The 15162-nt window shown below is 38.9% G+C and overlaps 1 protein-coding gene across 1 annotated transcript; it reads right to left on the bottom strand.

Annotated features, from left to right (window-relative positions):
• Positions 1 to 6363: 6363 nt before the first annotated feature.
• zbtb22a (zinc finger and BTB domain containing 22a) lies at positions 6364 to 15149 on the bottom strand. The gene is made up of 4 exons (XM_020934428.2): positions 14758 to 15149; positions 14197 to 14404; positions 12444 to 13179; positions 6364 to 10988 (listed from the first exon to the last, which is right to left on the bottom strand). Exons 2-4 carry the CDS (start codon positions 14392 to 14394, stop codon positions 9985 to 9987), a joined length of 1938 nt encoding a protein of 645 aa, XP_020790087.1. The 5' UTR covers positions 14395 to 14404; positions 14758 to 15149; the 3' UTR covers positions 6364 to 9984.
• Positions 15150 to 15162: the final 13 nt, after the last annotated feature.

Raw genomic sequence — 15162 nt, 5'->3', positions numbered from 1 at the left:
ACCAGGTTTAAAGTTAGTCTAAACCAAGTCTAAACCAGGTCTAAATCGGGTTTAAACCAGATCTAAACCAGGTGAAAACCAGGTCTAAAGTTGGTCTGAACCAAGTCTAAACCAGGACTAAACCAGGTCTAAAGTTGTTCTAAACCAAGTCTAAACCAGGTCTAAACTAGGTCTAAACCAGGTCTAAACCAAGTCTAAACCAAGTCTAAAGTTGGTCTAAACCAAGTCTAAATCAGGTCTAAACCAGGTCTAAATCAGGTCTAAACTAGGTCTAAAATTGGCCTAAACCACGTCGAAACCAGGTTTAAACCAAGTCTAAACCAGGTTTAAACCAAGTCTAAACCAGGTCTAAACCAAAGTCTAAACTAGGTCAAAATCAGGTCTAAAGTTGGCCTAATCCAAGTCTAAACCAGGTCTAAACTGGGTCTAAACTAAGTGTAAATCTGGTGAAAATAAGGTCTAAAGTTGATCTAAATCAAGTCTAAACCAGGTCTAAACCACAAAGTGTCCAGCAGCAATCTGACTTGAAACTGAAGCCACTTGGATAAGCTGCAAAACATCGTCTGTCTAAAACCTTTGCCCAGTTGACAGAATTGAATTTTTATTTGCCACGGTCGACTGAGGGATTACACAGACATTTCAGTGAAAGGTTAATCTGACTTGTCATAATAACTTTAAATTTTAGATCGAACCTCTTGGACCATGTTTGGGCTTTGGACCATCTGTTATAAAGGATTGTTATTCATAAACATATTCAGTAACATGGTGCACACACACAAGAACACTGAGTGGATAATGTGTGATGAGGCGTCATTTTATACACACAAATGCTTCATCTTAAAATGGTTCATCATTTGCAAAACACATTCGCAAAATGCATCTTCTAAATGTCCCTGGAGCTAAAGTGTGTTTTTATTACGCGCCATAAACTGCATCGATCACTGGAGAACACTACAAGGGGGAATACAAAGTTCAGGCTCATTTTATAAACATAAGCACCATCATTATACACTGCAATACTACAAATGAGACAAGTTGACAAGGATAAAACTTAGTGCTATAGCCAGCCTTTGGGATATTTATAACATTTTATTTGTTTTATTTGTTTTGAGCCCCCTACTGAGGCCCGTCAACAGAAATTTGGGGACCCGGGAGCAAGAAGACTCACATGGGCCCCTCGCTAATATTAATTAATAGGCAGAGGTTCCAATTCTGGGCCTAAATAAAATAAATCCATGAGACCAAGACAACAGACCCATTTGTCCCCCCTTATCAACTCCCCTGCCCCTATTTACACATAAAACATGAACAAATTAAAGTATTCACTGGGTTGAAATTTGTAGAAACATATTCCAAAAAAGGATTGATTAACGATGACGTGACAGAATTATAACATCTGAACTAGAGCTTTCCATACGCGCAGTGAGTATACCGACTCGAAAACAGAATATATCACTTATTTAGTATACAGATTCGAATGCCCATGTGGTTGTTTTTACATAGGCCAAACAAAACGCAAACTAAAAAACAGACTGGCTGAACAAAAACAGGCTATAAGGACCTGCAACTCCCTGTATCCTATGGCCACAAAGTAAAAATCTGTGCAATTGAACATATTAAAGAAACAATAAGGCGAGGAGATTAGACTGAAAAAACTACTACAGAGAGAGTCCTACTGGATCTACACTCTCAGGCCACCCAGTTTCCAGGACACAATGGAGAGTTCGATTTCTCTCCCTCCTTTAAAACTACAAGCTTTAAATGTGCAATCTATTCCTGTCTCAATAAAACTGTTTAAGACTAGCCTTATAATATGTTATACAAATTATACTTGTTGTATCTGTAGCACCTTTGAATTTTTGCACTATATAAATTTTTAGACTATGTATCTTTCTATGTATTGGTTGTTGGGAATTGTACTATTTATATCTTGTATTACATCTTATCTTAAATAATTTGTAACTAAAATCTATTCAGCCTACACGTCCCATCATGCACCAGGAAACTGTGAGCCAGCCCACTGTGAACATGTGACCTACACCAGTGCCTCAGTTTTTTCAAGTTTGTATCAGGTCTAAACCAAGTCTGAACTGGGTCAAAACCAGGTCTAAACTAAATCTAAACTATGTCAAAAGTTGATCAAAAGTTGGTCAAAAATTAGTCTAAACCAGGTCTAAACCAGGTCTAAACCAGGTCAACACCAGGTGTAAAGTTAATCTAAACCAGGTCTAAACCAAGTGCAAACCAGATCATACCCAGATAACCAGGTCTAAACTAAGTCAAAATCTGGTCAAAATCTGGTCAAAACCAGGTTTAAACCAGGTTTAAACCAGGTCCAAACCAGGACTAAACTGGGTCAAATTCAGGTCTAAATCACTAGAAATAGACCAAAACTAAATCCAGACTAAAGCAGACCTAATAAAGAAGGCCTGCATAAACTCAAACAACATGATTTAACCAGGTCAAAAATAGGTTTAAATTAAGTCAAAACCAGGTCTAAACCAAGTCTAAACTAGGTCTAAAGTTGGTCTAAACCAGGGCTAAACCAGGTCTAAACCAGGTCAAAACCAGATCTAAACCAGGTCTAAACCAAGTGTAAACCACACCAAAACCAGATCTAAACCATATCATACCCAGGTAACCAGGTCTAAACTAAGTCAAAACCAGGTCTAAACCAGGTCTAAACCAGGTCTAAACCAGGCCTAAACCAGGACTAAACCAGGACTAAACTGGGTCAAATTCAGGTCTAAATCACAAGAAATAGACCAAAACTAAATCCAGACAAAAGCAGACCTAATAAAGAAGGCCTGCATAAACTCAAACAACATAATGATTTAACCAGGTCAAAAACAGGTCTAAACCAAGTCTAAACTAGGTCTAAAGTTGGTCTAAACCAGGGCTAAACCAGGTCTAAACCGGGTCTAAACCGGGTCTAAACCAGATCTAAACCAAGTGTAAACCACACCAAAACCAGATCTAAACCATATCATACCCAGGTAACCAGGTCTAAACTAAGTCAAAACCAGGTCTAAACCAGGACTAAACTCAGTCAAATTCAGGTCTAAACCACCAGAAATAGACCAAAACTAAATCCTGACTAAAGCAGATCTAATAAAGAAGGCCTGCATAAACTCAAACAACATAATCATTTAACCAGGTCATAATTAGACCAAAAATTTGTCTAAATTAGGTCAAAACCAGGTCTAAACCTTGTCAAAACCAGGTCTAAACCTTGTCAAAACCAGGTATAAACCAGGTCTGAAACAGCAGCAAGTAGGATAGAAAAACAGGTCTAAAAGAGGCCCAGAGAAAACCTCTTAAAGAGCTTTAATGGAGAAGTACAGTACATATCGAGAGCAACACAGGACCCTGAAAACACATGAACCCACTTCTCTGCTCTGTATGCTGCACTATAGCTCCCCTGACCCACTTTGAATCTGTATACCCGACTGTATATAATTACTTCTGTACTTTGTGTCTTTGTTGTTATTTCTCGGTTTGCCAAAAGCGTCTCTTCCTCTATTGAAATGTAAATGTGTTTGCATGTGTGCGTGAATGCGTTTGGGTGCATTGGACGTCATCATTCATTCATTAACAGTACATCTGCGGATTCACAAGGCCTTTTTCAGAACGTACAGAGGTTTAATTAATGCCAAGGGAAATTCTGAACAACGAGGCCCCCTGGTGTTCTAACACAGCGCTGCAAAGAGATCAGAGGTGGAAAATACTAAACTTTTCAGAAACAAATAAGTTATAATGATTAAATAAAATATGGTTTCAAATTAGGTGTTGAAGTGTTACAGTAGAGCTTACGTCCTGCAGATTAGTTTCTTGCAGAGAGACAAGTTGCATTCAGTAAAGGTGCATTATGTAACTCAGGGGTCACCAAACGTTTTTTCTCTGGGGGCCAAATTATCGCTCCTGACTGTGATGGGGGTCGGGGTCGGGTCAGCCGTATAACAGAATTGTTTGACCCCGATGACGCAGATTATATTCTTTGAAAACCGTCACACTTTCTTTACATGTCAGAAAAACTGCACGCTCTTTACACTGAACAAAAAAATAATCGGTCGTCCAGTGTTCTTTGAAAACTCGGCACGCTCTGTCAACTTTTTGTACTTTAACACTCGCCATTTTGCTGTCTTTAACTGCACTACTGTCACTGACCTTGAGCTTGCCAGGTGAAGAAAATTCTGCGGCAAATTCTGCGGCAAATGTAAATTCAGTACGTCATATAATTAATTAAATTTAAATACTCTGACCGGCTCGTTAAAGATATTTTGGAATTACAAATTAAACATATTTTACCTCATGCATGGACTAAAGCTGCATTGCTTTTGCATTTTAGAGGTGTTTTTGTTTTTTTTTTTGTGACATTTTTTTGTAAGGCAGCCACACTTTTTTATTGCTTAGTCATAACATATACTCTTACCAGTCTTACCAGCACGTCAAAACAATGCTATTTACTGCTTTTTATAAAGAAATACAATCAATATTATGCAGAACTGAGTTAAGAATTTTGGCCCCCCATGGAAAAAAAAAAAAAAAAAAAAAAACTAAACTGCCCACCCCTGTCTTTAATCATATTACACCAAAATAATTAGACTCATACAATTTAGCTAAAACTAAACTCATTTTCCTGTCAAAAGTTATTATTTAATGACTCAATACTGTATGCACTTTGTAATGATTCTTGATTATTTTATTTTATTTTCTTACTTTCCCGCCTGATTTACAGGATTAAACCCAATCAAAACTGGTGTGTAAATGTTGAGATGCTGAAGGCAAAAGTCAAACTGACCAGCCACAAATGGAGCCTGTAATAAAAAGTGGATTATTCATAATTTTAGTATTTTATTTCATTCTATTGATGTCGCCAACACTCCCTGGGGATGTGATTCTGACTGAAGACACTGCCCTCGTTGGTTTGCAATAACTTTTAAAATGGAGAGTTTCTTTTGCATTTTTATAACTTATTTTATTTATTTATATGCTTTTCATTATTGATACAGTTTCCAATTTTGTGTTTAAATGAACAATGGAGAAAACGGACAATGGCCATTTCCTGTTTCCATGATATAAACTGTGATGCCAGACTGAACCAGGACTGAACCAAGTCTAAATCAGGTCTAAACCAGGACTGAACCAGTTCTAAACCAGGTGTAAACCAGGACGGAACTAGGACTGAACCAGGACTAAACCAGTACTAAAACAGGACTGAACCAGGACTGAACCAGGACTGAACCAGGACTAAACCAGGACTAACCCAAGACTAAAACAGGACTAAAACCAGGACTGAAACCAGGACTGAACCAGGTCTAAAACAGGACTAAACCAGTACTAAAACAGGACTGAACCAGGACTAAACCAGGACTAACCCAAGACTAAAACAGGACTGAACCAGGACTAAACCAGGACTAAACCAGTACTAAAACGGGACTGAACCAGGACTAAACCAGGACTAAACCAGTACTAAAACAGGACTGAACCAGGACTGAACCAGGACTAAACCAGGACTAACCCAAGACTAAAACAGGACTAAACCTGGACTGAACCAGGACTAACCCAAGACTAAAACAGGAGTGAAAGCAGGACTGAACCAGGACTGAACCCGGACTGAACCAGGTCTAAAACAGGAATAGAATAAGACTAAAACAGGACTAAACCAGGACTAAAACAGGACTGAACCAGGACTAAACTGGTCTCAGTCCTGGTCTGGTCCCAGTTTCAGTCCTGATCACCCGACAGTCTATATGGACACACCTCCGGGCCCATCCCACACTCCTGGTTCAGTCCTGGTTCAGTCCTGGTTCAGTCCTGGTTCAGTCCTGGTTCAGTCCTGGTCTAGTCCTGGTTTAGTCCTGGTTCAGTCCGACAGTGCTGTTTAAGTCACGGAAACGAGAAACAGCCTTTATGCGCTTTTTCCATTAGTCATCTAAACACAAAATCAGAAGCTGAAAAAAAGAATCATTTTCTGTTTTTTTTTTTTTTTTTCATTTTGGTTTTGAAGACAAATAATGAAGAAAACAGTTGTTTATTAGTTTTCTTATTTTTTATTTTATATTGAAAAACGAATGAACGAATGGATTCAAAAGTTCCAGATTCAGTGAGTACTATGAGACTGTTCTCGACTCTAAATATGTACAAATAAATAAAGTACAAGTAAATGAAACACATTATCTACTTATCATGGTCTCTGGGTGGAATATATTAGACATTATTGGCTCAAATTGGAAACAGATTTGAGAAAGTTTGACAAATTGTGTTAGTCCAAGAATCCCGGACTTTTCCTGCACAATACAATCTGGAAAACAGCTTTCCGAGAACTACCTTTAGTACAGGAGTCTCCAAAACACCACTGAGTATTTTGCGCATGTATTTTTATTATTATTACAGACACATGTACAAAAATATTGACTTGGTCTGGTAACACTACGTAACAAACAGTTGCGTTGTACTCTATAATAATAATACATTCAGAACAGATCCCAAAACACAAATTACTGCTATTTATGTGATTTTAACCATTGCCCCCATATCAGCTTTTCATTTTGTGCAAAAAGCAAAACTTCAATGTCAAGTCACAAATGATAGAAGTTAAAAAATCACAATGATTTGACATTGACATTATACAGGCCATGACAGCTTTAAACAAACTTCATGAAAACAGTTTTACAACAGCAGCAGCAGCATTGAATCTTTGTTGGCCCAGTTTCAGTAGTGTTATTTTGTCTTAGACTTTAATTTACAAGGTTTCCACTCTTTTTCACTAACAAAATTTCAAAACTTTTCCATGGGTTTTTCATGACCCAAAGTGAATTTTCCATGACTTTACGGCACCTACATGTGTAGAATTGATCATAGTTTTAAGGATAAATATGAAATGTTAACCCTTCCCACTCACCTTATGGTTTGGTATTATAGTTTTTTAACATTCAAAATACAGTCAGTGCATTTATTGTCATCTCTTTTAAACAAAAGGCACAGACGTTCTGAAGTAATCATAATAGCCTAATGATAACTTAACAGAATGGTGTAGTTGCGTGAAAGAGACACTAAAATTCCATGACTTTTCCAAAACTTTCATTGAATTTACAAAATTTCATGACTTTTCCAGGTCTGGAAAATTACATTTTCAATTTCCATGACTTTTCCAGGATTTCCATGACTGTGGGAAACCTGAATTTAGCACCATCTGATGGACAAAAAGATTATGCACTACAGAATCTCCCATATAAGTGACTAAACATTCATAAAATATAAGTGGCAAATAAGAAAAACGGTCAAGAAACACTTTAACTTTACTAAATATGGCAGGAAAAAATCAAATGTATTTTAATCATTTACAACTGTTACAGCCCCAGGCCTCCAGTACTCTGACTTGTTTTGTGTGTTTTAATTTTTTTTTTATTTCTTTTGCTGTCCCTCCTGTGAGAGGTGAGAACCTTGGTCCCTGATTGGTGGGCACTTCTACACCGGGACAATCCTGCCTCACCTGCAGCCGCCTCCCCCTGTTTCAGAAACCAACGGCCAACACCATTACTTACATTACTACAATACAATTTTTCCATCTTGGTTTTTGTTACCTCCCTGACCCTCGCCGAGCTGGGTCGTAATAACACCACAAGAAAATAGAGATCACATTTTTCTATATATGGATATTACAATATCAAAATCTCTCGATACAATATTTTCACAATATGCATCTCATGATACGATATTTATTGCAATATTTTGGAGAGGCTAATATTATTGGAGATAGGACACATTTTTGCTTTAAAATACCTTGACAAGATTCTGGTGCAAAATATTACTATCTTAATCTTATGAACTCAAGTAAAAAACATATTTCTTCATGTTGTCTGCACTGAAATGAATCATGGGACATGTAGTTCCCTGTTTATTGGCTATTGCTACTATAAAACAAGGCATTTAAGCAAAAGAATTTGTAATTTGATATATTGTGACAGCTCACAATATTATTGTGAGACTTTTGACAATACAATATCACAATATCTTGCTTATTGTTACATCCCTACATTTTACCAGACCTTCATTACAATAACAAATACTAGTATATGGCACAATTTGACTGTACAAGTAATTACTGCAAAACCGTAATGGCTTATGTCATTGCCCTGTATTTAAAAGTCAGTTCCCCAAAACTTGATTTGGCCTCCTTAGAAAAATAAATATCTTACTTCCCTTAGCAGGTGGGTCCATAGCAAAATCAGTCAATTGTACCAAGTTTTAAAGATATAATATGTAACTTTTTAGGCGGGGTGTACCATCTGCTTGTCTCTGTAGAGAAGTTATTGCTCGGAATGTTCCACAGAACTGCTTGAAACTTATCATTTCCAGATTAATTAAACTATAGGCATGCATTCTTACTGTGAACGGGGTCGTGGCATCACCTGCTAGTCTCCACTGAGGTAAGTTTAATGCCATTCTGTGGAAGATTTTAGGCAAAACACACACGTTCTAACAGAGAAGTTAATATGGTAAATAGTGAAGATGTTAGCTTGAGTAAATTGACTCTTGTGAACTTTAAGCCATGTTAAAATGCTGTTACCTCAAAAACAGACCTGGAGTTGTGTTTTGTTTCATTCACATGTTTGAGTAATCTTTTATTATTAGTCTGTCTACATCTCCAAAGCTCAAAAGGATCATGAAGTGGTCCTTTTCCATCTAGTTCAGTAGAGATTTGTAGATCCAACTTATTCTAGTGAAGCAGTAAGGAGTCTGTAAAGGACATTTGTTTTATTTGGAATGTTTCCTGTGTGAAGTGTGTCACTTCCGGTAATGGCAGGAACTGTTCAAATATATTTTGACAGACATGGTGGGGGAAAAAGGCATAACTTTATGGACGGTCTTTCCATATACTTTAGCTCCGGGCTGGACAGGGGAAAAATCTCTATTCTGTTACACTGTTGAATTTGTTTGTTTTTATTGTTATTAATTCACTGTTTGTTTTTAGCTCTTACAGTGGTTATGTGCGCAATACAGAAAATAAAGATGACTGCTGCTGTACACATCCACTTGTACGCTTCATTAATCTAGCTGGGACGCTGCAGAGTGGAGCACTTCCTGTATTATCCCATGAAATCACAATGTCGATGACAGTCGTTTTATGGTTGAGAGAGGAACTCCGGCGTTGCGTCTTCACTTTTTATTCTGCGTTTCGACAAGTTTTTTCGGGAGCAAATCTGCATGCATACGGTGACGCAAAAAAAATGTGGAATTCGAATGAATATGCTTGTACTTAAAGCAACAAGGGATCTTTGGACATACATCAGTTTTCACACTACGCATTTTCATCAGCTACTCCTTCCACAAAGTTGTCCCACCATCGACTGCTTCTCCCAGGTCTCATCCATAGTCGTCTGGCTCACCCGCGACAAACTGATGCATCCAGAATTTGACAGAGTTAATTGCAGATCCTTCTCTGCTCATTAACACTATCTCTGCAGATTCTGTACATTTGTTGGGATGTATCCTGTAAGTTTATTAGAGCTGCCAAAGCAACTTGAAAGTCCAACACATGGAAATGAACCGACATGTTTGTTTCTGTGTACTGTATGTATGTGACATAAGTGAGCAGATCTGACCAGAGTTTTGCGTCTTGGGCAGTGTAGACAGAAACGCTACGGTGGAGTGTAGACAGAAACGCTATGGTGAAACGCACTCTGGAGGGTGGTTTCAGATTTTTGCGTTTTTAAGCCCCGAAAAAAACACCATCACTGTCTAAACAAAAGGCACTTCCGATAAAATATTTTGTCCTTTTTTCCCGCAAGCGTTCTCATGTAAACAGGCCCTCAGCCTAAATAAGCAGAGTTTGTTTGTTAAACATGTATGAAAGAAACAAACACAACTCCAGGTCTGTTTGTGAGTAGGAAACATTAAAACAGATCAGAAAATAGTGTAATATGGGCCCTTTAAAAATGTATCTTAATTTACATTGAAGACATTTAGGTGTAATTATTTTTAACTAAAGCTCTCACTGGCCTCTTCTTTGAAAACATGGCTTCCAGTGTCCACATTTTCAGTCTGCAAATTATTCACAATCCTAGACACCAGCAGTCTCTCTATCGCCTCCTCTGATTGAAAGTCCTCCCCTTCTACCTTTATTTGCCCCCCTGCTGCTAAAAACCCCTCGCCCTCCTCAAAACCGTACCCAAAATTACTCCCATCTTCAGCGGACGTGCTTGAGTTGTTGCTGTTTGAAGCCATCCGTTGACACCGCGCCTGGTGCCTAAGAAAACTGTCTTTCCAGATTACTTTCTTTCCGCAAACGCCGCATTCAAAAGGCCGTAAACCCCCGTGCGTTTTCAGATGCTTCGTCAAATGGTGCTTCATTTTGAAAGACTTATTACACACTGGGCAACCGAATGGACGCAGGTTTAAGTGCTGCATTTTAACGTGGCGGTCTCTCATGCTTTTCAGGGCGTACGCTTTACCACAGTGGCAGTAGTGGACTTTGCCAGCGAATGGGGCACCAGTGAGGGGCAGAGAAGAAGAAGAGGAGGGCATACTAGGTGATGATGGTGCTAGGAAAGTGGACGAGGATGTAGGAGTCAAAGAAGGAGCTTGGTTGGCGCTAGTTGAAGGCCAGTTCGCGTCTGAGCCGGATAGATTAAACTCTGGAGACACTAACGGACGCTGTGAAACTTGTCCACTTTCCTTCTCGATCTCATCAAAAGTATCCCGACTGTAATTACCTTCAAAATGTCCCATATCTGAGTCTTCTTCATTGCTTACACTGTTTCTACCAGTCTCGGTGTCTTGGGGTCTTGCTGTCTGTTGGGACCAAGCAGGTATCTGCCACTGGAGACGTGCTAAAGGTGCAGGGCTGGGCTGGTTTTGAGGGGTCTGGTTCTGGGTTTGGGGGGCAGGGGTGGGGACATCTGAGGAGGCGTCGCTGTGAAGGCTGTCGTCAAGAATCACTTTTACAATAGACGCTTTGTTCACGTTTGAAGCAACGTTGAAGTCTGTAAGAACACACAGAGACAGAAAAGGTCAATAGTAATGTAAAAAAAAAAAAAAAAAAAAAAGAGGTGCATTGTGTAACTTTTCTGTAACCTGCTTGTCTATGACATTAAAACTTTCTATCACCATGGAGGCCAAAAAGATCTGTGGAGAGGCGACCCCGCTCAGTCAAAATACCATTTTTTTTAAGTATTTTTGAGCTGTAAAACCACCTGCAATTTAATAAAAATAACATAGATCAGTTTGATGTCATATTGTGGAAGCAGAGCAAGACCGTGTCCACAGAAAAAAAAAGCTGACGGACCTTCAGCCGAAAAGTTACACACTAAGAAAGTTAAAATGTTGTTTAATCAGGACCTTCAAGATTGATTCAAACTTTCTAAGATAATTAAAAAATAACATTATACAAGCAAATCAAGTCAAATTTTTCTACATAATAATTCAGCTCATTGAAGGACGCCTGTGATACGTGGTAAGTGCGTTATATAACCTCGAATACAGAGGTGGGCAATTATTTATTCCATTGGGCCACAGAAGTAACAGAAAATATTGTGGAGGGCCGGGTCAAAATGCTAAATTCAATTCTGCATAATATGAATGGTATTTCTTTATAAAAAAGCAGTAAATAGCATTCTTTTGATGTGCTGATAAGACTGGCAAGAGTTTATGTTCTGACTAAGCAATGAAAAAGCGAGGTTGTCTTACAAAAAATTTCACTTTAAAAAACATCTCTAAAACAAAAGCAATGCAGTTTTAGATGATGTATGAGGTAAAAATATAAAATATGTTTATTTTGTAATTCCAAATGAGCTTAAATGGGCCGGTCAGAGTCAACCAAAGGGCCATATGTTTTTTTCCATAAAAGCAAGTGATGATGTGCATCCTTATTTTTACTTTAAAGGTGCAAAGGTGCATTGTGCAACTTTTCTATTGGAGGGTCTCTACCTACTTTTGCTAGTTTTTTTTACTTATTTATTATATATATATATATATATTATATATATATATATATATTTTTTTTTTTCTTGCTACTTTGCTACCTACTTTGCCTGGAATATTTCATAGTATGACATTAAGCATACCCATCTAGTCTGCATTCATTATGGGTGATAGATACTGTAGGTTTAATCTATACTGTGGAACATTCTGGACAAAGAAATAACGTTTCCATGGAGACATCAGGTGGCGAACCCTCTACTACAAATGTTACGCAGTGCAGCTATAATCAAGACTTTGAAGATTGATTAAAACTGTCACATTTTCACAAGATTATATGGACTGTTTAGGTAACATGAGGTAAACATAGCCACAACTGTCTGTCACCTTGGACAGAAAGTATGCGCCCTTCCTCAAAGTGTAAAATGATTTAGTTCAACTTGTTAATGTAAAACCTTTTCTATTTCTGCACATTTACATGTTTCAAAGTTGGATTTCTTGTTTGAAACTAGGTCACTTACCACACTGCCCCACTTGTATAATGCCCTCTTTTGTCTCCACTCCACTATCTCCTGAACTCTTCTCCCCTTCTGTTTCTTTTCTGTCTTTCTTCTGTCTCTCTTGGGTTACATCACGCTCCCCATTCTCCCTATTCTTATCTGGAGGTCTTTCGGGGCCACGCTGCTGAAGTCTGAATTTCTGCTTTCCTGTGTCTTCGCTGAGAGGTGTCCCGTGGTTTTTACTGCCAAGCTCATCTGGAACAGTATGAGTCGCTTTGGCTTGACTTGAAACCCAGGGCTCTTCACAACTGGAATAATCACTGCTGTCATTGTACCCAGGCAAGTTCTCCAGCTGCGAGTCCGCTATCTGCTGCCCCGTTGATGATCTTTGGCGCCCCCATCTTGGAAACTGCTGCGGTCGTCTCCATGTTGCCAAGGGAGGGAGGGCATCAGGCTTTTTCTCCCTCTTTCTTCCCTCTCGCTCTGAATATAAAGAGTCACTGCTGCTGGGAGACTGTTGTCGAGAGACAGCGCCCCCCGGAGGTAGATCTGGGGCAGGACGGGGCCTTTTTAAAATCTCTGTGCATTTGTCCACTATGTGCCACATCTGTAGAAAACTGGCCACCGTGACGTAGTTGACGATGTCGTCCTGGACGATGCTGAGCTGCCCCGTGTAGGCAGAGCTTAAAACGCTCTCAAAGGCCACAGGGTCCATCACCGACGGCAACGAGACAGTGGTGACATTCTTCAGCAAAACCTACACAGAACATGAAGACATAAACCGCTGTGAGCGAACTGCTGTACTCGCAAAGTGATACCATGCAGTGACATCATGCTGGGGGGGTTCTACATGTATGTGTATGGCAGAATGGTTAGAATTTACCAAGGTGACACAAAGCACACATAAGGGTATTCTGACAATGTTAGTTTTAAGAGAGTGAAAACTCAAGAAAAAAAAATGCAAAGTGGATTTAAACAACACATTGTCAGGAACCTGTGATCAATACAATACTAGTTTGTGACTAATTTGATGTGTGACAGACTTTATTTAAAGCACAAAGTTAGCATTACACCCCCAGGGCATGTTCATGACAACACATTCTAAGCAAGGGTTAAGTAAAAATCAGTTTCACCTGAACTGTTTGTCCTCAGTATGAAATAAGTGCATCAATAGAATCAATAGAAATCAACAGAAAAGGCACAAGGTTTCTGGAACTATATTGGCGATGCATTTAAATGTGACACAGCTGCAACTAGAGCTAGCGGTGTCATTAAACACAAATTACAGACCAATTTTTTCCTCTAAAATCCAAACCACATGTTTTTACTGACAGAGAATTGTCTGTACAACACACACTCCAAGTATATCACAGCTGATTATGATTGAATTAAAAAACAACTGGATTCATTTCCCAGCCCTAGTTGCAATGTTTACTTAGAGATTGTTTATTTTCCTAGCTTGAAAACATGTTTAAAAGTTGACTTGACTTAATTCCAGTAGATTTATGATTACCAAACTGCTTCATCTATTTTTATTTACCATGTTTTAATGTATGCCTTTAATTTATTCATAGTTTATATTAATCTTCTTTGATTAATGTTACACCATAAGTTCCTAGTTTGTCAAATTTCTTCACTGAAAATGGCTATAAATTTTTCAGATTCTGGTGTAAATAAGAATCTGGATCTTATTTTATGCACTGTGACTGAATATTAAATAAACAGATGAATTCGGACTGTGTAATTTTGGTTTGTTTGGTGCTTTAGCGCCCACCTGGTCGTGGAAATATGGAGAGGATGCGGCGAGGACACAGCGGTGGGCCTTGAACACCTGTCCCTGTACGTGGATGGACAGGTCACAGAGCTGTCCCTCCTCCCTCTGCCTGTTCAGACTGTCCAGGACCGAGGCTCTGACCGCAGGAAAACACACCTGCAGAGTGGGACTGGGGACGTCTCCTGAACTCACCTCCATCTTCAGGGATCTGCAGAAAATATGAGATGAAATGGGATTAACATAATATATGGGAGTATAGTATAGTATAGCTCTGGCCTCGAGTTTACTCAGTTTTCAACTAGCTTTAATTGAAAAACTAATTAACAACTTAATACAGTAAAAACAAAATCCCTGGTATGGTGTAATGAAGACACAAACACATAAATATCTGTCTTCTAAGATTATCAAAATAGGAGAAGGTTTTATTTACTATCATTACTCGCCCAAAGTTTAAGTTTCAAACATTAAATACACAGATACACCGGTTTGTTTTGATTCGCACTAGTTAGCTCCCATGTAGCATGTACCGTTAGCATGTTAGCATAAGCTTTCTCACTTTACCTTTGACTTATTTGAGGTCTCACTGCTTTGTCCTCGTTTGCTATGTGCTCACCAATCTTTCTAAGACTGCGATACACATTTTGATCACGTATTTGACGATTGCTGTGGCTTGTTTTTGACTAACCTTCTTGGTTTGAGCTAGCCTGTGCTATCAGCCTGCTAACAGTGACCTGTAGGCGGAGCTGACAACATCAGCCTCTTCTGCACATGCAGCGTCTGTGGGCGGTTTACAGACACAAGGGGTTTTATTATATGGAAAATAATATGCATCTCTGGTGTCGTCAAACATAATAGATTAGTTTGCGCTTGTTTTGTGTGAAAACCAGGATAAAAGAGTGAATTTTCAGGCATTGTGGCCGGTATTTGGGAAGATGCCTCAAATCCGTGTCCCCGCCCTGTGGCCGC

The sequence above is a fragment of the Boleophthalmus pectinirostris genome, unplaced genomic scaffold, assembly GCF_026225935.1.
Source record: "Boleophthalmus pectinirostris isolate CB_2022bp ecotype Guang Dong unplaced genomic scaffold, ASM2622593v1 HiC_scaffold_21, whole genome shotgun sequence".
Taxonomy (NCBI): Eukaryota; Metazoa; Chordata; class Actinopteri; order Gobiiformes; family Gobiidae; genus Boleophthalmus; species Boleophthalmus pectinirostris.
Note: the sequence above shows the minus strand (reverse complement) of the source record. Positions and strands in the feature narration are given on the sequence as shown.